The 25,894-nt window shown below is 44.2% G+C and overlaps 1 protein-coding gene and 1 long non-coding RNA gene across 13 annotated transcripts in view; one reads left to right on the top strand and one right to left on the bottom strand.

The window, feature by feature from the left end:
- RBM47 (RNA binding motif protein 47) overlaps positions 1–25,894 on the bottom strand; it is a 77,089-nt gene that overhangs the window by 9,808 nt on the left and 41,387 nt on the right. Inside the window, exon 1 of one of the 11 annotated variants that reach the window (XM_083833693.1) lies at positions 11,415–11,582. The exons of 9 other annotated variants lie outside the window; for them this stretch is intronic. In XM_083833693.1, coding sequence (XP_083689819.1) covers positions 11,415–11,527 — 113 coding nt within the window. In that variant the 5' untranslated portion in view covers positions 11,528–11,582. Of the gene's footprint in view, positions 1–11,414; positions 11,583–25,894 lie in introns of those variants that run through there. One more of the 11 variants, XM_083833690.1, reaches the window with a different exon arrangement.
- On the top strand, positions 7–16,275 carry LOC310898491. Of its 2 annotated transcripts, XR_014583337.1 has the most exons (3): positions 7–3,323; positions 3,482–8,425; positions 9,098–16,275. It is a non-coding gene; the product is annotated as an uncharacterized lncRNA (long non-coding RNA). The 2 variants fall into 2 exon arrangements; XR_014583338.1 differs by having other exon boundaries at positions 3,482–16,275.

The raw sequence follows: 25,894 nt of genomic DNA, 5'->3' as shown, positions 1-25,894 counted from the left end.
CAAAGGAAGAAGCGGGACACTCGTTAGAAGGTGTTAGCTACCACCAGAATGCCACCCGTCTCTTCTGGCCTCCTGCAGTTGTTCTGCAAGCTCATTTTTTCAAACAGGGAATAAGGCTGCAGAAAAGCAGCTGAAAGAGCCACATCAAACAAATGCGTGAGAAGCACCCATTCAGTACCACCCCCTGGCTCCTCTAGGCCTTCAAAGGAACAGTCAAGTGGGAAATAATAAATACACTTTAGCATCATGGGGAAACGATTCTCATTCTCTTGTGAGAAGTGCAATCTGGCAAGCTTCCGAGTAGCCTGCTGCTTGTGGTATAGTGTCTGGTGTGTTGGTCTCTTTCCTTGTTACACCAGGGCTTCAGAAAAGCTGAGGAGAATCACTCCTTTATTACGGACAGCGTTCTTGAGAGCAATCGGCCAGTACAGCCCTGCGAGCCAGCAATGGAAAGGTAAATCTCTGAAATCTCTATCTTCATTCAAACCCAGACAGAGGGCAGGAAATGCAGAAATACAGGAGGAGGTTGAAAATGCCACCTACTACAACTGCAAGGCAGTGGGATCCCTCTCTGAGCACAATTAAAAGAAGACACTTTGGGACTCAGAGTCGTTAATTTACTGACTTTTAAAGCTGGAAATGACCATCAGACCATTTAATATGAGTGATTGTGGATGACATGGACCATTACGTTTTATTATTATCGGCACATTGAGTCCTATAACATTTATTTGAGTAAATCACATCTTCCAGAAGGTCATCCGGGAAATCCTTGATTTTAAGGCATCAAATTGCTGCAAACCCTAGCACTTCCCTTTATGGGTTGTTTGTTAATCATTGCCTCTGACAGGCAAGTGTATGCTGTTTCTCAAGAGATTTGTCTGCCTTTTACTTCCAGTTAGCATTACATTAAACCTTTCTGAGTAAAGAGTATTTCAATACCTCTGTTTTTACCCTGCAATGCTTAAGTGGTGTCATCAAGCCACAACTCTGTCTTCTTTTTAGTAACTTGCTGGCTGAACTCTTTAATTCCTTCACAATCAGTCATTTTCCATTCAGAACCATTTTTGTGTCTCTTTCCACAGTTCTCTAGACTTTCAGCCCTTTTTCACTCTTGCTGTACACAGGGATGAAGACCACCCTTCTGTCTTCTCCCCACTTCTCTGTCTAACCAAGGCCATATGTGCTTGGCCATATCCCACCTACCTTTTAAGTAGATCCTACCTACTGAGTGCCACACTACCTACTGTCTCTCCTCATTGCTATTTACAACTCCATCAGCCTTTGCATCATCTCTGATTAATTAGCCATGATTTGCATTTATGACCGTTTTGTTGGTGGAACTGTCATGGGGCACTGGCTCCTGCAGGAAACTCTGCAACCCCCCACCTCTCACAGTCTGTGTTTGTCCGTTTGTTTTCCAGTAAAGGACAAAGCTTCAGCCAGACTTATTTATTCTGTGTAGTAGTCACAGACCCATGAAGACTCTGATATTTACCATTTATTGCAATGTTTGAACATTTTTGGCACATTGGTTACCAGGCAGGTAGGTCTCAAATGCATTTGGGATTAGGAAATCATACTCTGAGCCTTGGTCTGGGGAAGGGCCATATCTTGCTGGTGTGTTTGGGCCATAACTATTCCACACTGGTGCTTCTGGCGTGGTGCAGCCATTTTCATTTCAAAAATGGAGAGTAGAGGGGGAGGCAGAGAAGGTGGAGGGGCACTAATAGTGACGGTGATGCCCAGGCAGTATTTTTGCTTCAGAAAACATAATTTCTTTCAGAGCCAGCTCTTTCATGGCTGTGCATCAGTTTTGATAACTTCTTGGTTTAAATTGTTGTTTATAAAACTGTTTCTCTGAGATTGAAATGTTCCCCCTTTTTAATGTGTCAGAGTCAGACGTTTCAATTTTACTTCTGGGAATTATTTGACATCACTAGAAGAAATTAAAGTGGAGAAAAACGTTTTCATTTTTCTCTTGACAATTTGTTCCTAAAGATGTTAAACTTGTTAAACAGACACTTTACTGGGGAATAATCATTACCTTTACATGGGCCAGCTGTTGGCAAGTGAATTACTTATTGTCCCAGGTTTAGGTAAGTTTAAAAATGAGTCATTACCATCAGTTTTAGGTCAGCTTACAAAATAAAAGTCTCTGTATTCTGTTATCTGCAGGGCTCAGGCTCTGGGACTACAGCCTAGAAAGCTGCAGATGGTCACTGGGAGAGAAGAGAGATGGAGCAAAGCCTCCCCTGCCCAACAAAACCAGCTGGTATGATTCGGTTGGGGCCACCAGTGGCTGTCTGTGAACTGGCTTGTTCTCCAACACTTTGCATTGCACCAGGTCTCCCAGCCTCACTAAGATGATTTCTAATATCAGAAGCTGTACCTGAAGCTGCTGCTCAGAGCTGATGGCCACCTTACCTGCAAACATTACCATATTGTAGTAAAAAAAAAATCATCATGAATCTAAAATGCCTTTCATCATTCTGTAATTTATTGGGAATCAAGATTCATAATCAAATGCATTTATTTTTTCTGTGCAGCTTCACAGCCCGTGAAGGCCTATTTGATGTAGCTAAATATGCACTTGATAGCAGTCACTGCCGGGTGACACAATCAACACCTTCACAAGGCTCAGATATCGCCCATTTTGATGAGAAGAAATGCAGGATGTCTGGTCTGAGAGCTCCCTCCTCCTGTTGTTACTGCCTTACTGAAGGACTGCCGGCACAGCCTAACCTGTCCACGTGGAAAGGCAATCATTTTCAAGAAAACTGTTTTCAAAATTACCTGTTTCTGAAGTGTTCAACACTACCAATACCTTCTTTCAGTCCCCAGTAACCTAGTCATGAAAACTTGCTACCATGCATCCGGAGGTGTACAAGGCCCAGGAGCTAACACTGTGAGTCCAGTGGTCTTAATAAAGTCCAGCACATCCCTGAGGTGTGATCAGTGCCAAGAGCAGAGGCAGAAGTTTTACATTAAAATGCAGTGTCTTGTGAAATATAACAGCTTGGTTTCTAGCCTCCGAAGAGGAAAGTACACCTGATCTCCATGGCAGAGATTCATAAAAGAGAGACAGGCATAAATATTAATTTCTGATCAGAAAGGTTGTACTTTGGAGATGAACAAGTTTTAAATGACTAATTATTCGGACTGAACAAGATTGATTTTTTTTTTTTTTCTCAGAAAAAGGTAAAGTCTGCTGGATTTTTCAACACCCCATTAGATGGATGCTAACTTCTGCCGGCATATCAAGAGACCTGCAAGCCTTCTGGGTCAGCGTCTCTGCTTCAAGGCCTCTCTTTCACTTGCAGGTGAGCTCTCAGATGTACACGTTTCACTAAAACCATTCAAATTTCACTTCCTCCTGCTTATGAAACTCCATCCCTGCTGCCAATCAAGCATGTGCAAATAGTTCTTGCCCTAAACGTTAATTACCTTCTTTTTAACCTATCTTTTTTTTGCCTCACAGGTCAGACTATCAAATGGGAAACCTACTACATTGGCAGGGACTGACCTAAAGCACACTGTGAGCAGGCTGATTCACCACGGCAGACCTTTTATTAAATCAAAACACCACGCCTTGATTAACAACAATGCGGGGCTGAGAGCTGGTGTCTCGTGTGCCAGGATGAAGGTAGCTCAGGGCCTCAGCTGCAAGGCGATGCCCAAGGGCTTGCAGAAGAGCTGGCTGCTGCTGGGAGGGGAAGAAAAACGTCTCCCCTGCCCTCACGGGGAGCAAGAGCTGTCCTCTCTCTGCCATTGCTTTTTCTCTTTCCCATGGCTAAGAAGGGTTGGCTTTTGCATCTCTAGGGTGGCCTGTGCTGCTGGGTTGAGGCTGAAGAAACCCAGCTGCCTTCAAAGACATGACTCTGGGTCTGCAGACACAAGGAGCAGCAAGGAGAGTAATTTCTACATCTGGGACACGGTAGGCAGGCGCAAAAAAGGGTACAGTTATGTACCGAGGAGACAGAGAAATACAAAAATTGAAATAGTTGCATGGTACAAAGTAAGGCGATCCCACCTGCTTTCTCAGAAAGCTTCATTGTTTGCTGAAGCAAAGAGGATTGCCTTAAAAAAAGGCAGTCCCTATAGCATCTTATCTCTAGTCTTGTACAGTGCTCAGCATCGCCCCATGAAGTTATGCATCCACCTGCACCTCTGTTGATCCATCTATGATAAAAGAGGCTTTTGCAAACACAGGGCCACAGCTGGTGTCCTTGTGGCTGCAATCTCTTGTCAACTCCACTCTTGTTCCCTATAAAGGGTTTTACTCATGTTTCCTTTAATTCATCCCTCCAGTTTTGCATAGATTTGGTGGCATCATGTGTCCTTCTGCAGGCCAGCAGTCACACAGCATGGGTGCTGGCCCCACGGCAGGCAGCAGGAGCACCCAGGGACACCCATGGGCTCCAGACAACTTTGACATTTGCTCTGCAATCAGCCTAGGCAGTGCGTGGAGCATCCCACACAGACGTTTCCCCAGAAGCAGGCTGGGGAGAAGGAAAAAGGTACAGAGATACACATGGATGCTCGGGGGCACCTGCGCCCCACCAGCAGGCACTGCACCAGACCCCTCTCTGGGGACAGCCCTGACTTCTGTGCCAGCCGCCCTCCTGATGCCAATTTTGGGAGCTTTGGACTGTACAAATTCCCGCTGAGATTACACCGCTTGCCCTCACGGAAGCACGCCAGCCTGCTTGCCTCAGGAACTGCCGCAGCTTTGCATTGCAAGCGGCAGCCCCTGCCGCTGCAGAGGGAAGGTCAGTCACCAACGTTTTAACTAAATACACTGTGTTGACGGAGTGAAATACCAGCTACTGTTTTAAATGTGACCTTCCTACTTTTTTTTGGTTGCAATAATAAGGGCAAACAGTAATCTTGCTCCTGGCCTGCAGTAGCAGCTCTAGAAGCACTGCTGCAGTTAAAGGTCTTTATTTTTTAAGTGGACTCTTTTTTAATTACCTTACCTACATAAAATACACATAACAACAACAACAGCTTACCAATAATGACTGTGTAACTTTATGATAGACATTGGGTATCCACAGAAATGCTCTTGCTGAGAACAGTTTGCCTCTTTACAGATTTACCAGCTGAACAGCAAAAGGAAATGGCCAACAATTAGAAATAACGTAGTGGCTCAAATATTGTTTCATGTGCCTGACTCCAAATTAATTTACATTTAAAGCATCAAACGCTAATCCTCAATTTGGTTTTCAACAGAGGGCAGCAGGAGTTGGATCCCAGAGCTGGGATCCCTACCTGCTGTCGCTCACAAAATGCAAACGTCTGAAGCTGAATCTCGTGCTGCGTCGTGCAAGAGGGAGTGCAGCGTTTCAGCATGGCTTTTTGGTCAGGGATCTTTTCTGTACGTCATTCCTACAGGAAGGGGAGGATCACTAGGGAAAACGTCTTTGTTCAGCAGAGGGATGGATGATGGATAAGGGATGGACATTTAGTAAAAAAAAGAAACGCTTGAGGCCAACAGGCCATGACACCTGTCTGCAGTGTGTCAGACACACTGCTTTACCTGCAGCTGAGTGGGGTGAAAAAGTTGCCCCAGGCTAGCTTAAACGCTTTGAAAAGGTGGCTTTTCCAAGTCTGGGTCACTTAGGCAGAACTCTGGAGAAAGTGGTTCACTTGATGAGCAGCTTGCGGTGAGCAGCTTGGGAGAGTAATCTCGTGGATCAGCCCCGTGCCAGGTATTGACAAGGACACGTCTGCCGTGTGAGTTATCCTGCTGTTGGCACTGCTACAGCGCTGCGCATTCCCACAGTTACGTGTGTGCCTGCGTTGCGGCAATCAGACATGCCCAAGTCATGCTGGGGTCACCAGGGAGGCACCTTTCGGCTCCGGTGCCGTGCGGGACCCGAGGAGATGCACATGCAGCAGCGTTTGCTGCACCGCATCACCTCCCTTGTATGCTCAGACACGAACAGGTACAGCGGCGGCTCTCTGCCCAGGAGAAGTGCTGCACTCACGGCAGAGAGAGAAAACAAGGAAAGAAAACTGGCTGAACAGAGGTTTACAGAGCTTTGGAGGTCTCTGCAGAGACAGAGGAGCCAGGGAGGTGACAGAAGTGACTGACACCTCTGAGCCAAGTCAGAAGGTCTCGTCAGCATCTCTCTTCTAGAGATTGGCATGGGGAGAAGTAAGGCCAGGGAGGATTAGGGTACAGTAGCAAAGTCCAACACCAGAAAATACTAGAGACTTTGTGATTATATGAGGAATGGTTCTGTTGGAAGAGAAGAGATGCTTAATATGTTTTGAGGACATCCTCTGGACTGAGCTTTTCCTTCACACACATGAAGTTTTCCAGGACAGTTGGATTTTCTGACCTACTAAATCCTTAGACTAGCTGCTGACTTTCCCACTTCTGCTAGTGGGGATCCCCCCACCAGGGATCCTGATCTGGTTCTTATCAGGAGGGGTCTAGCCACTGATTTCAGTGGAAGAGTTTGTATTTCAAGCTTAAACTCTGTATTCCGGCCAGTATGTGTTTTCCTGTCATGGAGCGGGTTAATCTTCTGGGAATGAGAAGCCATTTTCAGCATGGAGCTACAGGAGAGCAGGGGTCCATGCACTATTCTCAGTTGTTTAAATTTGTCCTAAGTGGCCCAAGCATGTTAGCAGTGTTTGGTTTCATTTAAAACATGCTAAAAGCTGTTGGCTTCATTTTATTTATTTATGTATTTATTTGTTTATTTATTTATTTATTTTGTGGCCAATCATGTTTCTTATTGGAACATCCAAAAAGGAACACAATTAAAAGAAATAAAAAATTAAGGGTGATATTTCCAAGAATACTCAGCATCTAGCACTACTCCCCCTGATGTCATTTGTAGGACTCTAATGGCTTCTATAGGGTTATATTTAAGATACTGATGAGCACTGCTGAAAACCTTGCCTTAAAAGTCTTGCAGGGACTGTTTATATCCCCCAGGCACCAATCAAAGGCAATGTATTTGGTTAAAAATGATAGCAAAGTTATTTAAGTCTGTTATTTAATTTCTTACTCCTTAGGAGGAAAACACCTGAAATTATTCTCTAAGCTAACATGCTGGAATTTCCCAGATTAAAAATTCAATGTTAGTGAGAGAGTTGAACACTGAATTTGTAGAGTCAACAATTGGCTACAACTTCAGAGTAGGATTTGAAGGTTAAACTTCTTGTTTCCATCACCATCATTAAGAACAGTAACTATGACAGACCTTATTCTCTTAGTCATATTATACCACTTTCTGTGGTCATATTAATCTTATGTCACAGAAATTTTATACACAATAAACAAATGGAACTGAAATTATGATTCCCCTACAAAATAAGCTTGTATTGTGCCAGATTCTTGTCTATTTGGTTACCAACTCTTTGTGCATCCTTCTAAGGCATATTTAATTTGGAGAGCGATCCTACAAAGGCTGTCAGAGGTTCCACTTGCATTACCTATCAGAACTATCTAAGCCCAACTGTGAACATTCACAGGATGAAGGCCCCTCAACCATCTGACCTCCTGGCCTAAAAACTGCAAAAGTAGTATTCAAGCAGAAGAATCTAAGTTTTAATAATGATAACCCAAATAATAAAATGAGAAAAATTTCCTGAGCCTGGGATGTGCTTAATGCCATTGCTTTTCTATGATCTCAAGCACAAAGTCTGTTCATATATATATAGATTTTCCAAGGCAAGAATGAAGCAATGCTGATGAAAAAAAAAAAAGTTACTAATATGCCAGAGCACCACCAATATCTACAGCTTCTTACCAAAACAGTTTTTATTTTCCCTGTTTCTGCAATATGCATTCTGGCAATGAAGCACATGTTCCCTGAGTGATCTACTGCTGTGCAAAGTCAACCCTCTCAGTTTAAGCCACTTCTGAAGAAAGTTTGGGTGAGTGAAACCCAGTCTCCTCCTGTATTGTATAATACACTTTGCTGCAAGTCATTCAGAACTTTGTCCCAACAAGTTGTGTAACCTGTGTGTTGTATAGTTTGCCCCAGCTCTGTCTTTCAGCCAGTCCAACTCTAAACAATTATACAACTCTCAGATATTTCAATAGGACCGGTTGCTGGCTAAGCCTGAAGTTACTATCCTGCAAGATATTGAAGCCACATGTTGAGGAAAGCTGAGAAGATGAGAGATGGGTTGTGTAATGACTATTATCAGCTTTCCGAATCAGGAAACACAACCCTTCCCTTCACCCCAGATTCCCATATTTCAATTTAGTCCACAAAGCCTATTATTACTACTGTCAAACAGGAATATACGTGACTTATAAATAAAGTGCAACATAATCACTTCATATATAACAAGTGTTTCCTATAGTAGATGAGCTAGACTTGATGGGAAACTTTTTGCCGAGTCTGTTTACCATGAAAGCAATTAACCAGCGTTCTCTGCAGAGATTCTGGTACAGGTAAGTGTGTCCTCCTCGCCAACTGTCTGCTTTGAAAGGAAGAAGTGTTTCACCTTGTGTGGACTATGAACTTGTGAGATTTTGCTGTCAGAAAGACAGTAAAAGGGATCTTTGACAGCTGAAAAGCAGAAACAAAAGTAGAACCACCTGTTAATTGTTGTACAGGACAGATACTTGCCTATTCCACTTGTCTCTAAGGAGAAAAAAACCTATATATATATATATATATCTATATATATATATCTATAAAAGAGAGTGATCCAAGTCATTCACTCACTTCAAATGTCTGTGTAATGCTTTCCTGAACTCTGAGGTGTAGGGATAGGTATGTGCATAGTTGTTATTTTTTTTGGTTACTAAAATGTAGAACACTGTCTGTCTCTGTCTGCCTGTCTGTCTATCTACCTACGCTAGCATCACTGCAACATGTTCCACTCTACAATGCAAGCGAGAACACCTAAAAAGTTTTGTAAACTGCAGTTCCATTTTCAGCTTTTCTGATTTGCTTTTTTTTTCATCCAGCTCTTGCAGAGATCCCAGAATGAAACACAGCACACACGGCTTGTTCATACAAAGTCTACTCGCTTAGTTGATTTTATAACAATTAAATAGCTTAAGACTTTTCAGTTCGCACTAATCTTTTGTGCTATTTTTATTGCTGTGTTCTCACAGTTTTGTGTTTACCACGTGAATGCCGCAACAACAAGAGGGGGGCCCAGCCTGCCACTCGGATTTCAGCAGTGATTTAAAGGAAAGCTGAAAGTGGCCCAACTTGTTCCCTTCCCCTCCGGTCACAGAAATGAAAATCAGCATGGAGCAAACCACAGAGCTGGATGTGAACGTTCGCCACCAAAAGTACATTAAACTCAAAGCATTTGGCTTAGTCAGTGACTGCCATGTTTTTTTTTTTCTCTTTGTGCACTGACATTTGACCCCTTTTATAATATGCACCTTGCACCACTGAAACCTAGTTAGTTATTTATTAAACCCAGGTACCAATGGCTGGCTTGTACATATCACGCTTTTAACTGCCTGGCGTTGCCCGTGTGCAGAGGAGAGGGGGATGAAAGGCAATCGTCTTTGCTGTGAAATTCTGTCATATCGGCAGAATGGAGCTGCAAAGTGCAGCAATTTGTACCTGACCTCTGATCTAAGAAGTTTGTGCAAACCTTTGAACCTTGGGTTGAAATTGAGAAACAAGGTTTACAAGTACAAGGAAGAGATTTCCAGTACTCGTTACCCGTGCCCAGGGTTAATATTATAAATTAAAAAAAAATGTTTAACCAAGGCAGGGACTCTCTCAGGAGGCACCCTTGCTATTCTGAGTTAATTCAAAACAATTTAAATCTACTGAAATTATACCTCTGTTGCAAATACCCATGGTTTGGAAAAGAAATTGCCATGCATTTCAGAAAAAGAATGGGATTTGAGACACGTCATTTGAAATTCACCTTCTGCTGACCTTAACTGTATGGTTTTTTGTTTGTTTGTTTTGTTCTTTTTTTTTTTTTTCAAATTAAAGGCTGAAGAACGAAGACAAAAATCATCTGTTTCATTATCGATTCTTCAGCAAAGATTGTAACTGGAATACAAAATTGAATAGAAATGATTAAACAGACTAGCAAAATGCCTCCTCCTTCGTTAACTTTACATATTTTTATCCAACATGTTATCTAATCTCAGTTGTACAGTACAGAGCTAATGAGAAACCCATGGAAAAATAATCAAACCAACAACATTGCAACAAACTTTTGGTAGACTTGTCTGGATGAGCAAAAAGGACAAGTTCAGCAGGCCTGTTAGATTAACAGGGTTAGCTTAATTTAATTAAAAATCTCTCTCAACTCTTTCAGACACCTGGCAAGGTCTTAGGATCAACATCATCAGCCAACACCAACATCATCAGCCAACACCAACATGGGTCACCATAGATTGTGCTGAGTGTAAAGGCCTTTGGAGTTCAACTGCATGTATATGACTGGAAAAGATGCAAGGGAGGACAGTAAAGTTTTCCTGTGACATCCCTTGCACACTCTGAGTGCCAGCTCACCCATGGCAGGCTTGGGTGTGCAAAGTGTGGTGGAGCAATTTGCACCATGGCTGGTCCTCATGTGAATGAACGATTTTGCCATTGGTTTAAGCTGGAGCACACCTGAACCTTACTGTTTCCGTTTCTTTAAAAAAAAATAGAGTCAAGTGCTTTTTTTTCCAGGTTTAAGTTCAAACTCTGCTGTTGTTATCAGCAGTGACGCCAATAAAGCAATAAATGAGCAAATAAATAAATAAGGATGAACAGATTAACGTCACGTGTCCTATGTCACAGACCAGCCTTAAAAGTTTCACATGCTACTTCGGTAGAATGTGAATAGAATAATATCAGAACCTTGTTCTTCTAAAATGTTATCAGCACACAGAATGAGTTACATAAATTCACATGTATTAATAATACTTGCATACATATTCTGCTTGTTCAAACTTCTTAGCCACCTTCAATTTATCTGCCCCAAATTCTCTACTTAAGGCTGATAACCCACTTCTAAAGCTCCATTTTGGTGTCAATCTCTCGAATAAGTACAGAACAAAATAACAGTCAGCACAAAAGGACGACGGCAGAGACAATCCCATTGAAAACAAAGCATATGACAGCTGTAAATGGCTATCTTTCACTTCAGTAATTTAAATTAATAGAAAGGACCTCTCCGGAACCTGATTTGATTTGTTTTCTTCTGTCTGACATATCATTATTTTAGTTTTTACGGTTCTGACATTTGCTGTGTGAGTTGCCATGTAGATTCTGGTAGTTATTCATAAACTAAGCTCACAGCTCCAGCTCAGGAGTTGCTTCCTTCTCATACAACCCTTTAAGCCTGTCCAAAGGAGGGAAAAACCCCACTCCGATACCTTGCCGCTGACACACATTTGGTCCCAACAACCTGCTGAAGGAAAACCGTGCAGAAAGCCCTTATGGAGCAAGCAGCATTTCCCTTACCGCCCCGGTCCCGCGATCCAACCGCGACGAGTTAGGAGGGCTCGTGCCTTCGCCGGAGCAGCCTTCCTTCCTAATCGCACGAGCTGCGCGACCCGGTTATAGAGTTTGTGCATTGCTTTATTGGTCAGCCGGCGCTAGCCATGTAAATTCCTTGGGAGTCATTTGTTAAGGGCTCTCAGGCCGAGGCCGAGTGGGTGGGACAGAAGGGAAAGGGGATGTGAGCGCTGCCAGACGCCGAGAGCTCTCAACGGTGGCTTGAAAATTAATGGGAAACCGTCTGAAACGAATGGATTTTGGGAGGGCTGGGCCAAACCTTAAGGGAAGAATAGGCAAAAGAAACTTCGACATCGTCGCGGGTGGGGTGAGGGTTGGGGGGGGCATTTGAACAGAAAGATTTCATTCAAAATTCAAAACTTGCAGAAAAGGGAGTGAAACATGTACAAACAACTCCTTCCTAGCACAAGGCGTTGTGCAAATAGCTTGAGTTACTCACAACAGATAAGATAAGAGAAGGGCATATTTTGCTTGACGGCACAAAGTTTTCAGCAAAATCTTTTTCTTCATATGTGTCTGGAAAAATTATTTTAAGGCTGCGCCGGGCCCATTTATGCTTGAAGAGAAATGGTCTGCGGCTCCTGGAGCGAGAAGCTCGTGCTGAATGCCTGGCGCACGCTGTTTTGGCCGCAAACACGGAACTCAAATGTGTTTGCTTGGAAGAAAAAAGCCTGGTGCAGAAGCAAAGGCAAAGGGGTGGTAAAACATGATTCATGACAGCAGAAATGGTCTGTACATAACAACGGGACATTAGGCCCCAGAAGCACTTAGGCAAAGCAAACAACACACCTTCTCGAGCGGTCAAGAGGAGGAACCAAACCAAAACACGCTCGGGATGATGGATTCGCCAGTCTGGCAAGCAGCAAGCATAACCGGCCGGCGGGAGCAGAGGGAGCGGGGCATGCCTTGGGAGCCGACCAAATCCGGGGAAAGGGCGGCCTGCAGCGAAGGCAAACAGCAGGAGCACAGCGCCGGCAGCTCACGGCCCCACTCAGCTTGGCTCTAGGAAGGGCCTCCACCTGGGCCGTGCCATTTCCTATTCCTTTCCTGTCTCTTTTTTGCCCAAGTAAAGCTTGGTCCAAAGCTCCAGCCAAGAAGCACACAGCCAGCAACATCAGGACATCCCTGCACGGAAGAAGTGTCTTACTCTCAACGACAGTCTGTGAGGGATGGAGTCTGTGGAGAAAGTGCTGTCAGCTTGTATCAGAAGGTTCTTGGCAACGATTTGTTCTTGTCCTCAGAGTGGCTTAATGTGGGCATGCAAACTTGGAGATGCCCTTATACTACAGATTCAGACACTGGTCAACAGAGGAAAGGAATAGGGGATTCAAAGGGTATAGAGAGAACAGCTCAAAAATTAGAAGTCTCCAAGCTGGAGAGAGAAATTCGGAGGATGGCAAGGACTGGAAAAAGAAACATCATTGTGGTGGCTGCCAGGAGTGAACAGAAAGAGTATCTGCTCTACTCACGCTACAAATCCAAATGGTGATTGCGTGCAGTCTGCTCCAACTTTTTAGACTTGTTTATCCACAACACCGTGGCCACGGTGTGTTAGGCACTGCACAAACACACCTGCAGCCCGGATCCTGGACCCAGTACTGCTGCAGCCCAAACCTAGTTCATGTCTTTTATCCTCAGAATTCCTCTCTGCAAACGTTAACTTGTTAGTTGTGAGAAGGCTGCAGAGAAGCAGGCGCTGCTCTCCAGGCAGGGGAGCCACAGCATGGAAATACAGCGGTTTGCCCAAGACTGTAGAAAGAACCAGTCTCAAATCTGGGGTTAAAATCTAGGAGATTCTGCCAAAACCAGGTCCATCCTTCAATCTCACTTATCTATATAGGGAAGGGAGTATAAATGGTATTTAGTTGGTATAAGCTCACAAAACTCCCACCAACCAGATTAATTAATATTTTAAATCAGTATCCATCTCCTGACTTTGCATTTTTTCTGTTGGAAAACAAGCTAATCTTAATCTTGCTTGTAAGCATTATAACATGAATCCTATCAGCTCACCTATCATGCACATATTTGAATGCACGGGGAAGAGTAGTCTGGTGTGAGTGGAATGAGAAAGCACTGCTGCTAGCAAGCCGATGAGCTTGTGTGCAGTGTACTCATTTTTAGAAGGCTCTTCAACATACCATGTGGATCAGGAACACGTAGGGAGGCGGATCAAACTCTTGGCTTTCATTTTGTACTTTCACTTTTAGCCCCAGTTTGTTGTTTGTCTCCAAGATATGCCCCATTAACGTTTACAATAATGAACATCAGCAGATCAAGTTGTTGCATGGTGTTCTGAAGTGTTAGCATTCCCAATGGCAGAAATCGAAAATACATTATTTTGTCTTGCAGGCTGTGTTTTTAGAGGGAACTTAGAAAGTTGGGCAGAATTCTGGAAGTTTTCCTATGTGTGTCTCCCAGCTTTCCCCGTCATTAGGCACCTACTTCCATTTGGCTTCTCGCACAGTGCGTTTCATAATGATTATACAACTTTCCATACACCTCTTTGTAAGGACGCCGGCGTCATCCTAAAGAACAAGTCTTATAAGAAGCAGCTGGGATTTAGCTTGGAGAAAAGAAGGCTCGCGGAGGCCTTACTGTACTTTACTCAGAGCACCCCTGAGCTGCAGTAAGAATAGAAACACATCTTCTCTCCTGAGGCACAGCTTGACTGCAATCATGAGGAGTCACCCTTCACTACAATACTACCATAGATACGTAATTATTTCCTCTTTTTGATGATTGATAGCTAAGCAGGGGTCAAATCCCAAGAGATGTTTATGGGAACAGTGCAGAGATCTGGTCCTGTCCATGCTTGTTTCCCATAGATCTTCCATTTCCTCTTGTTCTTGCTTGTAGTGGGATTACATGTGAAAGGCCTTTCCTAAACAATTGTTCTGTTGAATACAGTGAGAGAAAAGGCTGGATATTTGAAGAAAAGGTGAGATGCACTGGAATGTACTAATGGGTATCAGATAGGAACCTGCTCCCTGGTGCAGAAAAGGCTGTCAAGGAGATTGTAAGCTTCCTCTCACCTGTCTCTTCTAGGAACAGACGCATGCTCTTGCTTCTGCTAATTAGGTGGGCTCCACACAATGAAAAACTCTAATAAAGCATTGTTAGTGCTTTCTGGGATTTTTCCAAAGATCAAACCCAAATGTTTTGAGAGATCCAGAGGTTGATCACAGGTGTATCATTTAGCTGGGGAGGGTCATTATGTGGATAAGAGCTAGTGTTTTTGATGAGCATGCTAGGAAATGGGCTGTCAGGAGGTATTCAGGTTGGCAGCATGGCATCCTGTGGTGGTGCAGACGTGAGAAAATGAAAGGAGAAGGGAGCAATGGGTTGGCTTTTATGGTCACATTTGGTCTTCAAAGACTACTGAGAGATTGTGCTAGAATAAGAAGGGAATGTGCCAGCTAAAATATTTCACCAAAAGGACACATAAATTTATGATTGACCTGCAAGGTCTCTGATCTCAAAAGTGTTTAGAGTTTATCAGTATATTTGCATATAAACCCCACCTCAGCCACTATACAGACACAAAAATTAGGTTCTCATAATGTTAACATTGATAACTTTTTTTTCCTTTTTCTTTTTTTCATTTTCTTTCTTTTACTTCTCTTTTTAACAAAACCTTTTTGTGTTTGGTGAAACAGGTTCTCGCATGTTTGTAGAACCATTTTATTGCCTATTTGAATGTTTAAAGAGGCAACATCACTTTATTTAAATGAATAACATGCTGTTTTACACCTGTTCTTATAAAATGTGAGTTAATACAGCACAGTTCTCAATTTCCTGACTTAAAGCTGGTGCAGACCAAAAATTGCTAAGACTGTTCAGAGAAAGTACAGCCCCTTGTTTTGTGTACCAAAACTCTTTTTCTCTCTCTCCCTCTTTTTTTTTTTTCTTTTTTTTTTTCTCTATGGACGGATAGTATGCAACATGTAATTATGCATCTCAAAACAGCTTTTACCATATGGTCTCAAGAGGTTTTCAGAGGTGTTCAGGCACCCAGGCAAGCACTCAAAGACAACAATTTTCCAGGTTCTCTACGGCTGAAGCTGTCTCAGTGTGTAAGCCACGTCAGTGCTCTGGCCCTTATCTTGCCACATCACTGAGGATTCCCAGAAAACGCCCTCACAAAGGCAGACTCCCCTCCTGCCCTGCCAGCCCCAGCCACCTCCCATGCCCCTACCTGCAGAGGACAACGTCACAGCCCTGGAGGTGGAGTTCCACCAGGGGGAAAACTGGCTCTGATTTTAACCGGGAGCTTTTCCAGATCAAACCTGCAGTCCTGGAGGTGCTCCTAAACGCAACGTCATCCCACACGAGCCTGCCAGGTTCACGGAGAGCAGCAGTCCTGCATCCTGCTGCTGCTGGGACAAGGTGCTGCGTGGGCACTGAGAGCTGGGGCTGGAGGTAGGGTCCCTCCGGGGACCTGCTGACCAGAGTCCTGCGGAGCTATGCAGGTGGCCAAGGACACGGTGGGCTTTTGCCTTTTGTGTTTTAATCTCAGGCTTCTCTGGTTCATGGGCAGCCAGAGTTGCCCTGACAACCTTAACCGTCGCCATACAAAGTTTGTGTTTCATTTTAGCAAACCCTTTGCTGCCCTGCAGTCAAAGTCAGCGCAGAGGATCTCCCTGGAGGGGAAGCTCAGTTTCCCCATGCAATTTTTTTTGCTTTCATTTCAGCCTGAAAGCAGGCTTTAAGTTCCAAAATTGAAGAAGATGGATACTGAATAAAACCATTGAGTGTGATGGGTTTTAATTAGGACATTAAAAAAAAAAAAAGGAAAAAAAAAGAAGGAAACCAGCAAAACCCAAAGAATTTTTACATAGCCACAACCATTACATTTCTGTAGGATGTTTGCTTTCCAATAAATAAATACAGGTTGGGTTCTGGACAGACATATCTACAAGGGAGATTAATCTGACGATTGCTTTTTGGTCTCTTGGTAAATAAAACACTCAAAGGGGAGAAGATTTAGCTCTCCCTAGCCCAACGTGGCTGTTTGAGACCAATGTCTCGCACCACTTTTTCACAAACATTGTGAACTGCCTATTTGAGGTCCCACTCCATGCTCCCCACAGCCACCCCTGTGGGCCCTTGGTTTATGCTGCCCCGAACGTTTATGTGGCCACACCACACACACGCTGGTGAGACCAGTCATTTTGGCACCAGTGCTGGCTTGAAGCATTTGTCAGATTACCAGCACAGAGCAAATTAAGGGGAAAATAAAGGAAGGTTTTCTTCAAAAGCCTGCTGAATCGGTTTTACAGCACGGCTCCTGCTCTGGAGAAGCTGATGAGATTTCACAGGAGGTAGACAAGGGCCTTTCTGCAGTACCAAGGAGCTCACTGAACCATCCAGTGAGATCACTGGGGAGAACAGCAAACTGCTACCCTTAGTAAGTTGCAGCTAGTGAATTTTAGTGCTGCAGGTCTCAAGAGGCTGAAGGTACTGGAGGACTTGAGGACGGAGGCACAGAGCGGTGGTGTTTGCTCCACAGTCACTGCAAGCCCATGGGATGGAGGGGCAGCTGGTGACCACATTCTGTGGTAGTGGGGGTGTCCAGCCAGCTCAAGCCAACCATGTGCCAGCCAGCTTGGGTGTCTGAGAGGTTCCCAGCACATAACATTCTCGCTCTTTCCCTCTGAGACCTTTTTGCATCACAGGGTTTTGTGGCGCATGCTCACAAGAAGGAGGATAAAGACCTCAGAACTCATACTGGCAGCAGGATGAAGGGAGGCTTCCAGACCCCAGGTACGAAAATGAGTGTGGTTAGCAGATATAGGCACCATTTCCTCTCTTTCAGCAGTTGCTTTCCCCTATACAGCTCACAGTGGATCATAAGAATATTTAGAGAGAGAGCTTTTCCTCCAGCTAACAGGTGTTGTCTCTGGTTAGGGCATACTCTTACCTATTTCAGTTCTCAAAGTCTTATTGAAAATAAGACATTACACACCACTTGGAAATCATTTATAAAAAGAGGTATTCAGATAAGGAGACTGACAGCTTCCTTCAGGAAGACAAATTTATTTTTCTGTCTTCCAGTAACATGAAGCAAAAATTTTGATGAGAGAAGGAGAGTGAACAAGCTGCAGGGGCGTATACTGCATCCATTAATTCCTGCCTCTTACATTGTGTTTTGTTACACGTTCACAACTGACATGCCAGAGAATGCTGATTCATTGTCAGGATTACAAAATGTGGCTTTTTATGGATTAGACAATGTCTCTGCTACCATCCGTAGTGAAGGCATCATTACTGAAGAAGTCTAAGTGTTAAGCAGATGAGCTTTACACTATGGTTAACGCTGCCAGGATATCTGGGATTGGACTTCTTATGGTAAAAAGCTGATGTGACAAGGTCCTGTTTAAAACTAGTTTAGGGTTAAGGGATAATGACAGGCCCAGACACCTGTCCTCTGACATTAGGGTGGTGGGGAAGCTGAGAGGAGCATCCAGAGCCAGAATCACGGTCCCCCCTCCTGGCACCTTGGCATGGTGCACTTTGTCCCCGTGGCCGAGTGCAAATTTGCTCACGCCTTCAGGAGGTCCTGCCTTGCCTCACCTCACCCCATCGCCCAGGCTCCTCCTGTCCGCGGGTGGCCTCCTGCCTGCTCCTTCTCTAGGAGTACGGCCGCAAGCCTCCTTCAGCAGAGCTTTTGTCTCAGTGGCCGGAGTTACATCAGAAACACTGTTCCCAAGTTCATTCTGGTTTTAAGCACTGCAAACAAAAGTACTCTGCTGCCAAAATAAGATGTGCTTCCTCAGCGGAGGAAACAGGAGGGGCCCGATACCCCTCCGTCAGCATTTACTCCACCAAACCTGTTATATGCAGTCCTAGAGCCATCTCCATACAGAGTTTTTTTCACGGTGCAGAAAAACAAGTGTAACTCCTGGTATGAACTTTGCAACCCTGTGGTGAAACCACCCACCGTAACCAAACACACTCAAATAGTAAAAGGGCACTTTCACCTCCGTGGCTGCACCTGAGATGGGGCCCACCGCCGGCACGGGGCTTTCGGGCAGTGGTGGTGCCTCTGACGGCCAGAGCCGCCCCAGGTCACCTTGCCGGGTAGAGCTGCCCTAATTAAACTTGAAAACGCTCAAGGACAGTGTTAACGGGCAAGCAGTAACAAAACCCCACGATACGGTGATTTTTTTATGGGACCACGCTTCTGCTATAAAACACTTTGCTCTCAAAGAAAGACCCGAGAGCGTTGTTGACATAACTTTCCTCTACAGATATTTGACAAGATAAAACAGGCAAAGTGTCTGTGGTTTCAAGGCCAATAACAGCTGAAATGTTTAAGAATGAGAAGAATGGTCTGAAAGGTGTAATTATTAAATCCATTAGTTAAATCACTCCTTCCCTTCATTGCTTAAGAAAATGTTTCTACTATGACCTAGGATCTGCCACTCTCTTGCCACTCACAAAACATAAGCTGGAGGTATGTCTAATCCAGGACACACCAAATCCCCACATGTCCTATCCCTTGTGGACAGTCTGTATTTTTAAGAGGACATTTCCAAACTAGCAATAACCAAACCCTTGAGGTTAGACTCAGAAGCTACATGAGAAGGTCCTTAGACAGGAAGCATCCTTTCCTTTGGCTAAAGGAGGGGGTAGAGGCACAAAATGGACTCTACATCTGCCCCCTCAGATCTGCCCTGTTTGATGTCTCATATTTTTCCCTCTGCAGGGCAGGTGCCGGTAGGCCCTGACCCATTCCCACATCTCTCCTGCAGCACACCAAGCTCTCCTGAGCCTCTACCCAGCCTCCTGGGGCACTGCGTATAGAGCTGGCTTTGGGACCAAGCAATTACTAACATCGTTTAATTGCCCATGTTCTCCTTGGCAGTGTTTTAGGCCCAGCCAACCTGCACTGTCGTGGGCACAGACTCAAAAAGCATGGGCTAGGGACTGCCCAGGGTAGGTGTTGTGGTCAAATCTACCTTGTTTTTTGGGGAAGAAGAAGACTTCAGATAAAATACTGTGTGCTGTGCTGACCTTGGGTTCAGGGAAGAGACCCTGGCATGCTTTATTCATTAGTAGAGGTGTAACCAATGGGAATTACTGTCCTCAGTTGATGGGCATAAATAATGTTCACCACGCATCTGAGACCTTAGCTGTTTGCAAGGAAGTATTTACAATTAAACAGGAAATTGCAGTTAACCAGGTGACAAATGACCACAATACCAGTGAGATACTCCCTTTTCTTGGGAAAAAAAAAAAAAAGGCTAAGTTCTTCTCAGGAATAAAAATATCAGTGACTCTTTACCCTTCACCCCTCTCACAAACATGCAAGGTAATTTTTTACAGAAATGCATTTAATTGGTGAAAATACACATAGGTGCATTTTAAAGGCAAACGTTACCAAATATCCAGAGAAAGAGATGCTACAGAACAGCAACGATGGTTTAATTCTGATCTTTCTACGGGTGCGTGCTATCTTCAGAGCACCACTGGAGGTAAGCAGAGACCTGCATTTGAAGATGCTTCCCTTCCTGCTTTGTTACTGGAGATTATTCCTAAAGAAAAAGGAAGGCATTTTTGTGCAGACTGTCCCAGTCCTACTCAGTCAGATTCAATAACATGACTTAGCACAGAATTTGTGAGTGTGGCAACGTTGTCTAGCACACAGATTAATGTAGCAGCAAGCAGGTTGTCACCCATGTGCCACCTATCCAAATACTTAGACTTCCATGTCACGCCTGAGGTCTGAACACTTTTCATATATATTAAAATAAATAAATAAATAAAGCTATTTTCTATCTGTAGAAGAAATTATTTGCTTAGTTGAGGAGTGAATGTGAAAAGCTGGTTGAATTTTTGTTGGTGGAAATTTTGTTAATCTGAATTAAACAATTCACTCAGAATCTTAGAATCACAGAATCATTTAGGTTGGAAAAGACCTCTAAGATCATCAAGTACAACTGTTAACCTAGCACTGACAAGACTACCACTAAACCATGTCCCCAAGCACCACATCTAGGCATGCTTTGACATGAATGTTACATCAAGGATTTAATTTTAATTTAATTTAATTTCTTATATGTTTCATGGTATGAAACTGGTGACATGTACAAGGCAGTGCATTCCAGAAAATACAGATAAAGTGATCAGGTGGTAAAGTGCCTTTGTTTTGATCATTGACCTTTTTAAATTCAAGCAAAATCTTATCCAGAGGATGTGCCACAAGACCAATGAAGAGAAGTAAGGTTATACTGAGGCAAGTGACTTCTTTTGTGTCATTATAATGGAAATTCTTTGGAAATTCTCAGTTCTTTTGGGAACAATTATTGTTAAAAATGAAACCTAAGTGAATTAAAATTGCCTTGCATGTAATTTCCTAAGTACATTGATGATGCCAACAAAGGAAAAGTCATTTCCTTATGCAATCATTGAGGTACGTCATTTCAGACAGGAAAAAAAATGTACAATTTTGTATTCACACATTTACTTCTGAAAAGACCACTTTATACATATGAAAAGGTTACTCTGGTCTGCTATTGAAATCCTTAGAAGATTAAACATAATATTCAAAGAGCAATTGTTGAGCACGGTGTGATGGTTGCTATGTAAGACATGGACCACTTGCGACCTGGAGCAAGGAGAGAGTTAATGCTCCTACCTGTGTGAGGAAGAGGAGGACAGATGTTGGCTGGGGAGACACTCGGGGCTTGGACACGGCCCCTGAGAGCCACCCCAGGTGCTGGCTGGTGTGTGCTCCAACTCAACGTGTGCCCACTTCACGGGAAGAGGCTAGCCTCTCCCACTGCAGGGGCAAGCCTGACAACATATTGGCTCTGGATGTGATTCATTTCCCTGTGCTTCAACAACAGCATAACTGCAGTGCCTCCTCCAGTGGAGCGGGAGGGTTGTAAATTTTAGACTAGTGAAGGAAATTATCCATTGTGCATCTTACTGCTACCATATGCAACCAAGGGCAGGAGCCTCCAAACGACTGTCAGTTTCTGACAAAGATATTCAGTTGTACTCAGAGCATGGTCAGCTTCAAGAAAGAAAGAAAGAAACCTTCATGTCTAAGGCATAAGGCCGTCTGGTGGGGTCTTCTTAGGTCAACCATGGTGGGGTCTTCTTAGGTCACAGAAACAACAGAAATCATGCTTTGAAATGCTCTTCTAGTGAAATTATCAGGGGAACCTAAATCATTGCAAACCCTAAATGACAACCTGAACTGATTAAGGGGCACTTTACAAAAGGTCCCTCCCTGGGTACACTGTGATCATGTTTCACCAAGAGCAACCAGCTTCTCTCCTACCCCAGCTGGCCAAAGGTCAGCATGTTGAAGTGAGCAAAGTCCAGCAGTAATTCATGGTGAAATGTCTAAAGTCACTCCAGCTTACCATAGGCAGTCCAGAAGTAGAGCTTCTGTGAAACTCAAAGTTCACAGACGTAAACTGCCTTAGACATTTAAGTTTGGAAGGGGAGGGAATGCATTTCTGCACAGTATTTGTCGCTGTGACAGAGCAAATAGGTAATGAATAGACTTTGTTGTCCTTGCCTAGGAGTTGATTTCCCTGTTTGCATACGATTCCCAGGTCCTGCACACTTTTCCTGTTTGTGACGAACAGTTGGGTGCTCTCAGCCTGGTTTCCTAAAAACAGCCCCGGTGTATGAAACCGTGCCATGGTGGCCAGCCCCATTCTACTCATTCATAACTTCTGAACCTGCTGGCCAGCTTCAGGAAAACCAGGGCTGAATGAGAGAAACGGAATTTGTATCTGCCTGAGGGAGAAGTGGTTATGGCCAGGCTTTTCCCTGCCCCGAGAAGCAGCGTCTGGCAGGGCTGAATGACCTGTGGCTGAGTGCACGTGTGCCCCGAACAGCCCCCAAACCTGCTCAGCCCAAAAGGAAGGGGGTGCCGAAGGGAGCAAGGGAGAAATACAAAGGGTGGGAGGATGGGAGGAGCTGGGGACAGAGGTTGGAGCTGGAATTGCTCTGCATTCCTATGGTGGCACTGCAGAGAACCAGACTTACCAAGTTCTGTTACTCATAGATCATCCGGTTATAATGATGTTAAATCCTCCAGTCCATGTCTGTCAAATTCACACTGAGATAAGTAGGAGCTAAGCATGATCAAGGGCCTTTGAAAACTCTGTAAGTGCCTAGGTATTGGCCTCAGGAGGTCTGACTTTAAATACCCATATCTTAAAATGACAAGATATCAATAAAACAAAAGTTCAGTCTTTCAGACACAAACTTTAATTGTTACGTTCCTCAACTAGCAGAAACCTTAACAACAAAATTATGCAAAAAAAAAAAAAGTACACAGTTACATTCTAACCCTGCGTAAAAATCAGATTTCCAAGGCTATGCTACATTTTCATTTTGTTAAGCACACAACTTATTTTTAAATTAACATGGACTCTAAAAAGGGTCCTTCTTCCTCCAAAACCACTAAATTTTAGCTTTATTAAGTATACTACAGATATGAATGCAAAGTCACTGGGTTGTCACAGATGTAATAAAAACATCTAATGGTGTGGCTTACAGCAGAGAGATAAAATATTGGATTATTGCACTCATGAAGGAGGAAGATGTGTTTGGAAAACCCTGCCTGCTGCTTTTGCTTTCTTCAGTTCACTAGCGGAATTATTGGCTACAGAGAGAGCTCCTTTCCTTCTTTCCCTCCTTTCCTAGAAAGAGGATAATGCACATAAAGAACATAATGGTTGAAGGAGAAATTGGTGGTTTTTTTTTTTTTTATCTTTTCTCATCTTTCAGTTGCTCTTTATAACTGTGGTTAATTTTGAGGCAATAATTGCAAAGGAGACATATTCAGAAAGAACTGACCTAATAAAACAAGCTACAAACACCTAAGACAGGTAGAAATCTAAAGAGTTAAAATGTCCTTTAATAAGGGTGTATAAGGGAACAATCCCACTAGTTGTCTACCTGGTGGTTTGGAAACCCCTGAAAGCCAATGTACAGCACACTATTGTGTGCTTATTTCTGCAAAGGGAAAAGTCAGATTATTTATTAGCCCATTATTGGGCTTTGTTTCTGACGTTCTTACTCTCAAAAGCAGCAAAAGCCCCAAAACAATGTATTGTTTAATACCAAACAATGTTCTTGTTTTTCATCAGGACAGGGAAGGCAACAGTTGCTCAACTTTACAGCCAGAATGAATATAACAATAAATTTAGACTGGGCTTATCAAAGAGAATAAGGAACTGCAAGAAAGCAGGGAAAATCTGTAATAGCAGCAGGGAGAACCTATCTACCTGTCAAGAGAGTCCCTAAATGCCTGTCAAGCTGGGAGTGCAATGTTTTACTACCCCTGGTGTGAGTTCTTAGCTTGGAAAGAGGAACCTACAGCTGGAGATAAGGTTGGAGGAAGATGAATATATTGTATTTAGGTGGCAGAGCTGCATGCAAGGGCCCCAGGTGCTGTAGCCAGGACAAAGACTGCTGCTGGGGGCCTCACATCTCAGGTTGGTTCTGTCCTGGCTGCTTTGGAGCATTTCTCTTGGTTTGGCCCAGAAATGACAGCCTCGACGTGAACGTTTAATTGCAATTGTGATTCCTTCTGAACACTTTTGTTCCTAATCATGCGTGCTTTCCACCGAAACTGTGTTTTGTTTTTTAAAAAAAATCTCAACCAGCCATAACATACCCCCCTCTTTAGCTCTTGTCTCTTGTGGAGGAGCTGCACTGTGGATACTTCCTTCTGAAGGAGCATCGCGTTTATTTCTACAAGGGGAGCAGGAGAGCGGTGTGGGTCACACTGTGCCCTTATGAAATGAAGCACTGGAAGAGCACGTAGCTTGAGGCGGTCCAAGAGCACCTCCACTCCTAGCAGAAGCCTCAAGCCAGTGAAGCTTGCAGTAGGACAGATGCTTCACCAACCAGTGGAGGAAGGGCTGGATGCTGCCTGTGCTGCACCTCCCTTTGGCCTGGAGAAGGGACACAGAGGAAGGTACGTGTCCTTTCCATTGCCCCTGCTGAGGAAATGCTCTGCCTGCTTTGGACCCTGGAGCAGCTCGGGGCAGTGCCAGGTGCACATCTGCACCGTGCAATAGCTTGGTTCCCCAGGTCATGCTCTGTCCTGGTCTGCTGAGCATCCACACCGTATAAATGTCTGGTTTTGGGTCCTTGTTGGACAGAACCACCAGTTCTTCCTGAAACAAAGCCCAGACGTGGCTCCATCGACAGACAAAACGGACCAGGCTGTGCCGGGTGTGCTTGCCTGGGCTGATGCAGCACGGCCTTCCCAGAGGATCCCTGCACCCACCAGAGTGAAAACTGCTGGGTATAAGATTCTCCAAACACAAATGATGTCCAGTAGGATAAATAAATTTGGAAATAGGAGGTGCAAGCCACAAATGTTCATCTGTTGTATCTCCAGAAGGTGTGAGTGATACTACTGAAACCCACTCCTAAGTCAGGTGAGGAAAAACTTCTTTTCCTTCTGGCTGCTTACAAGTGAAGTAGTTATCTGAAGTTCAGGCATATGGCTAACAGGGTATTTCAGTTATAAATGTGGAGAAACTTGCACCTAACAATCCATCACTTGGTGTGATGACCCCATGCACGCACACTGTACTCAAGGTAGCGCTGCCAAGCCAAGCACCCAGAGGATGGTTTGTCCTTTGGTACCGTGCCCCACCTTGCCCTGCCACTCCTGCTGAAAAACTGCCCTGGAAAACCAAGAAACATACTGCAAAAATGCACGTGCACACACACATCTCCTAGCACAGCCCGCTATGAACTGCGCACCCAAAGCGCTGAACACCACGAATGAAATACCGCGCTGTTACATCCAGCTCGTACAGAAAAACATCCTGCTGCTAGCAGGTGAATGGGAAAGTCGTATTTCACAGCCAGGCTTTAAGGCGGGGGTTCTGCTTTGGGGCTGGCAGGCTGTGCAGAAGAAATGGGCTATTTTTACAAATGCTCTGGAGTAGGAAGGAGGGAGCCATCTAACAAGCAGCTGACAGCACAGCTGTGTTTGTGGGAACCTGGTCCCGTCACCCAGCAAATACCTGGCTCGCAGATTTTGGGTGCAGTTAATGATTTAACATCTTGGCCCCAGCAAGAAACTGGAACACCTTGAGGAAAGATTTTGGCAGGGGCATATTAATAAGTGTCCTGTTACCTGGTCATGCGTTTTACACGTGGGGCGCTATTTTAATTGCCATCTAACGATCTGAGAAACTGCAGAGGTTGAGTGCTTCCTCTTCAGCACCAACCCATCCAACATGGGTAATGTTTGTGCATCCTGATGTGTCCCCCCTCACAAACGGGAGGGACACGGGTACAGAGCCCCCCCTGCACTCCCAGGCCTCTGCTGCTCATGTTCTTCTCTTCTAGGCCCGTGGAAGGGCCCACATCTTCCCGGTGTTTGTGTCTGCTCCTTTCCACACGAGCAGCAGAGGAATAAATGATGA

The sequence above is a fragment of the Anser anser genome (genome assembly GCF_964211835.1).
Source record: "Anser anser genome assembly, chromosome: 4".
Classification (NCBI taxonomy): domain Eukaryota; kingdom Metazoa; phylum Chordata; class Aves; order Anseriformes; family Anatidae; genus Anser; species Anser anser.
The sequence above is the reverse complement of the archived record's forward strand: the minus strand, read 5'-3'. Positions and strand labels throughout refer to the sequence as shown.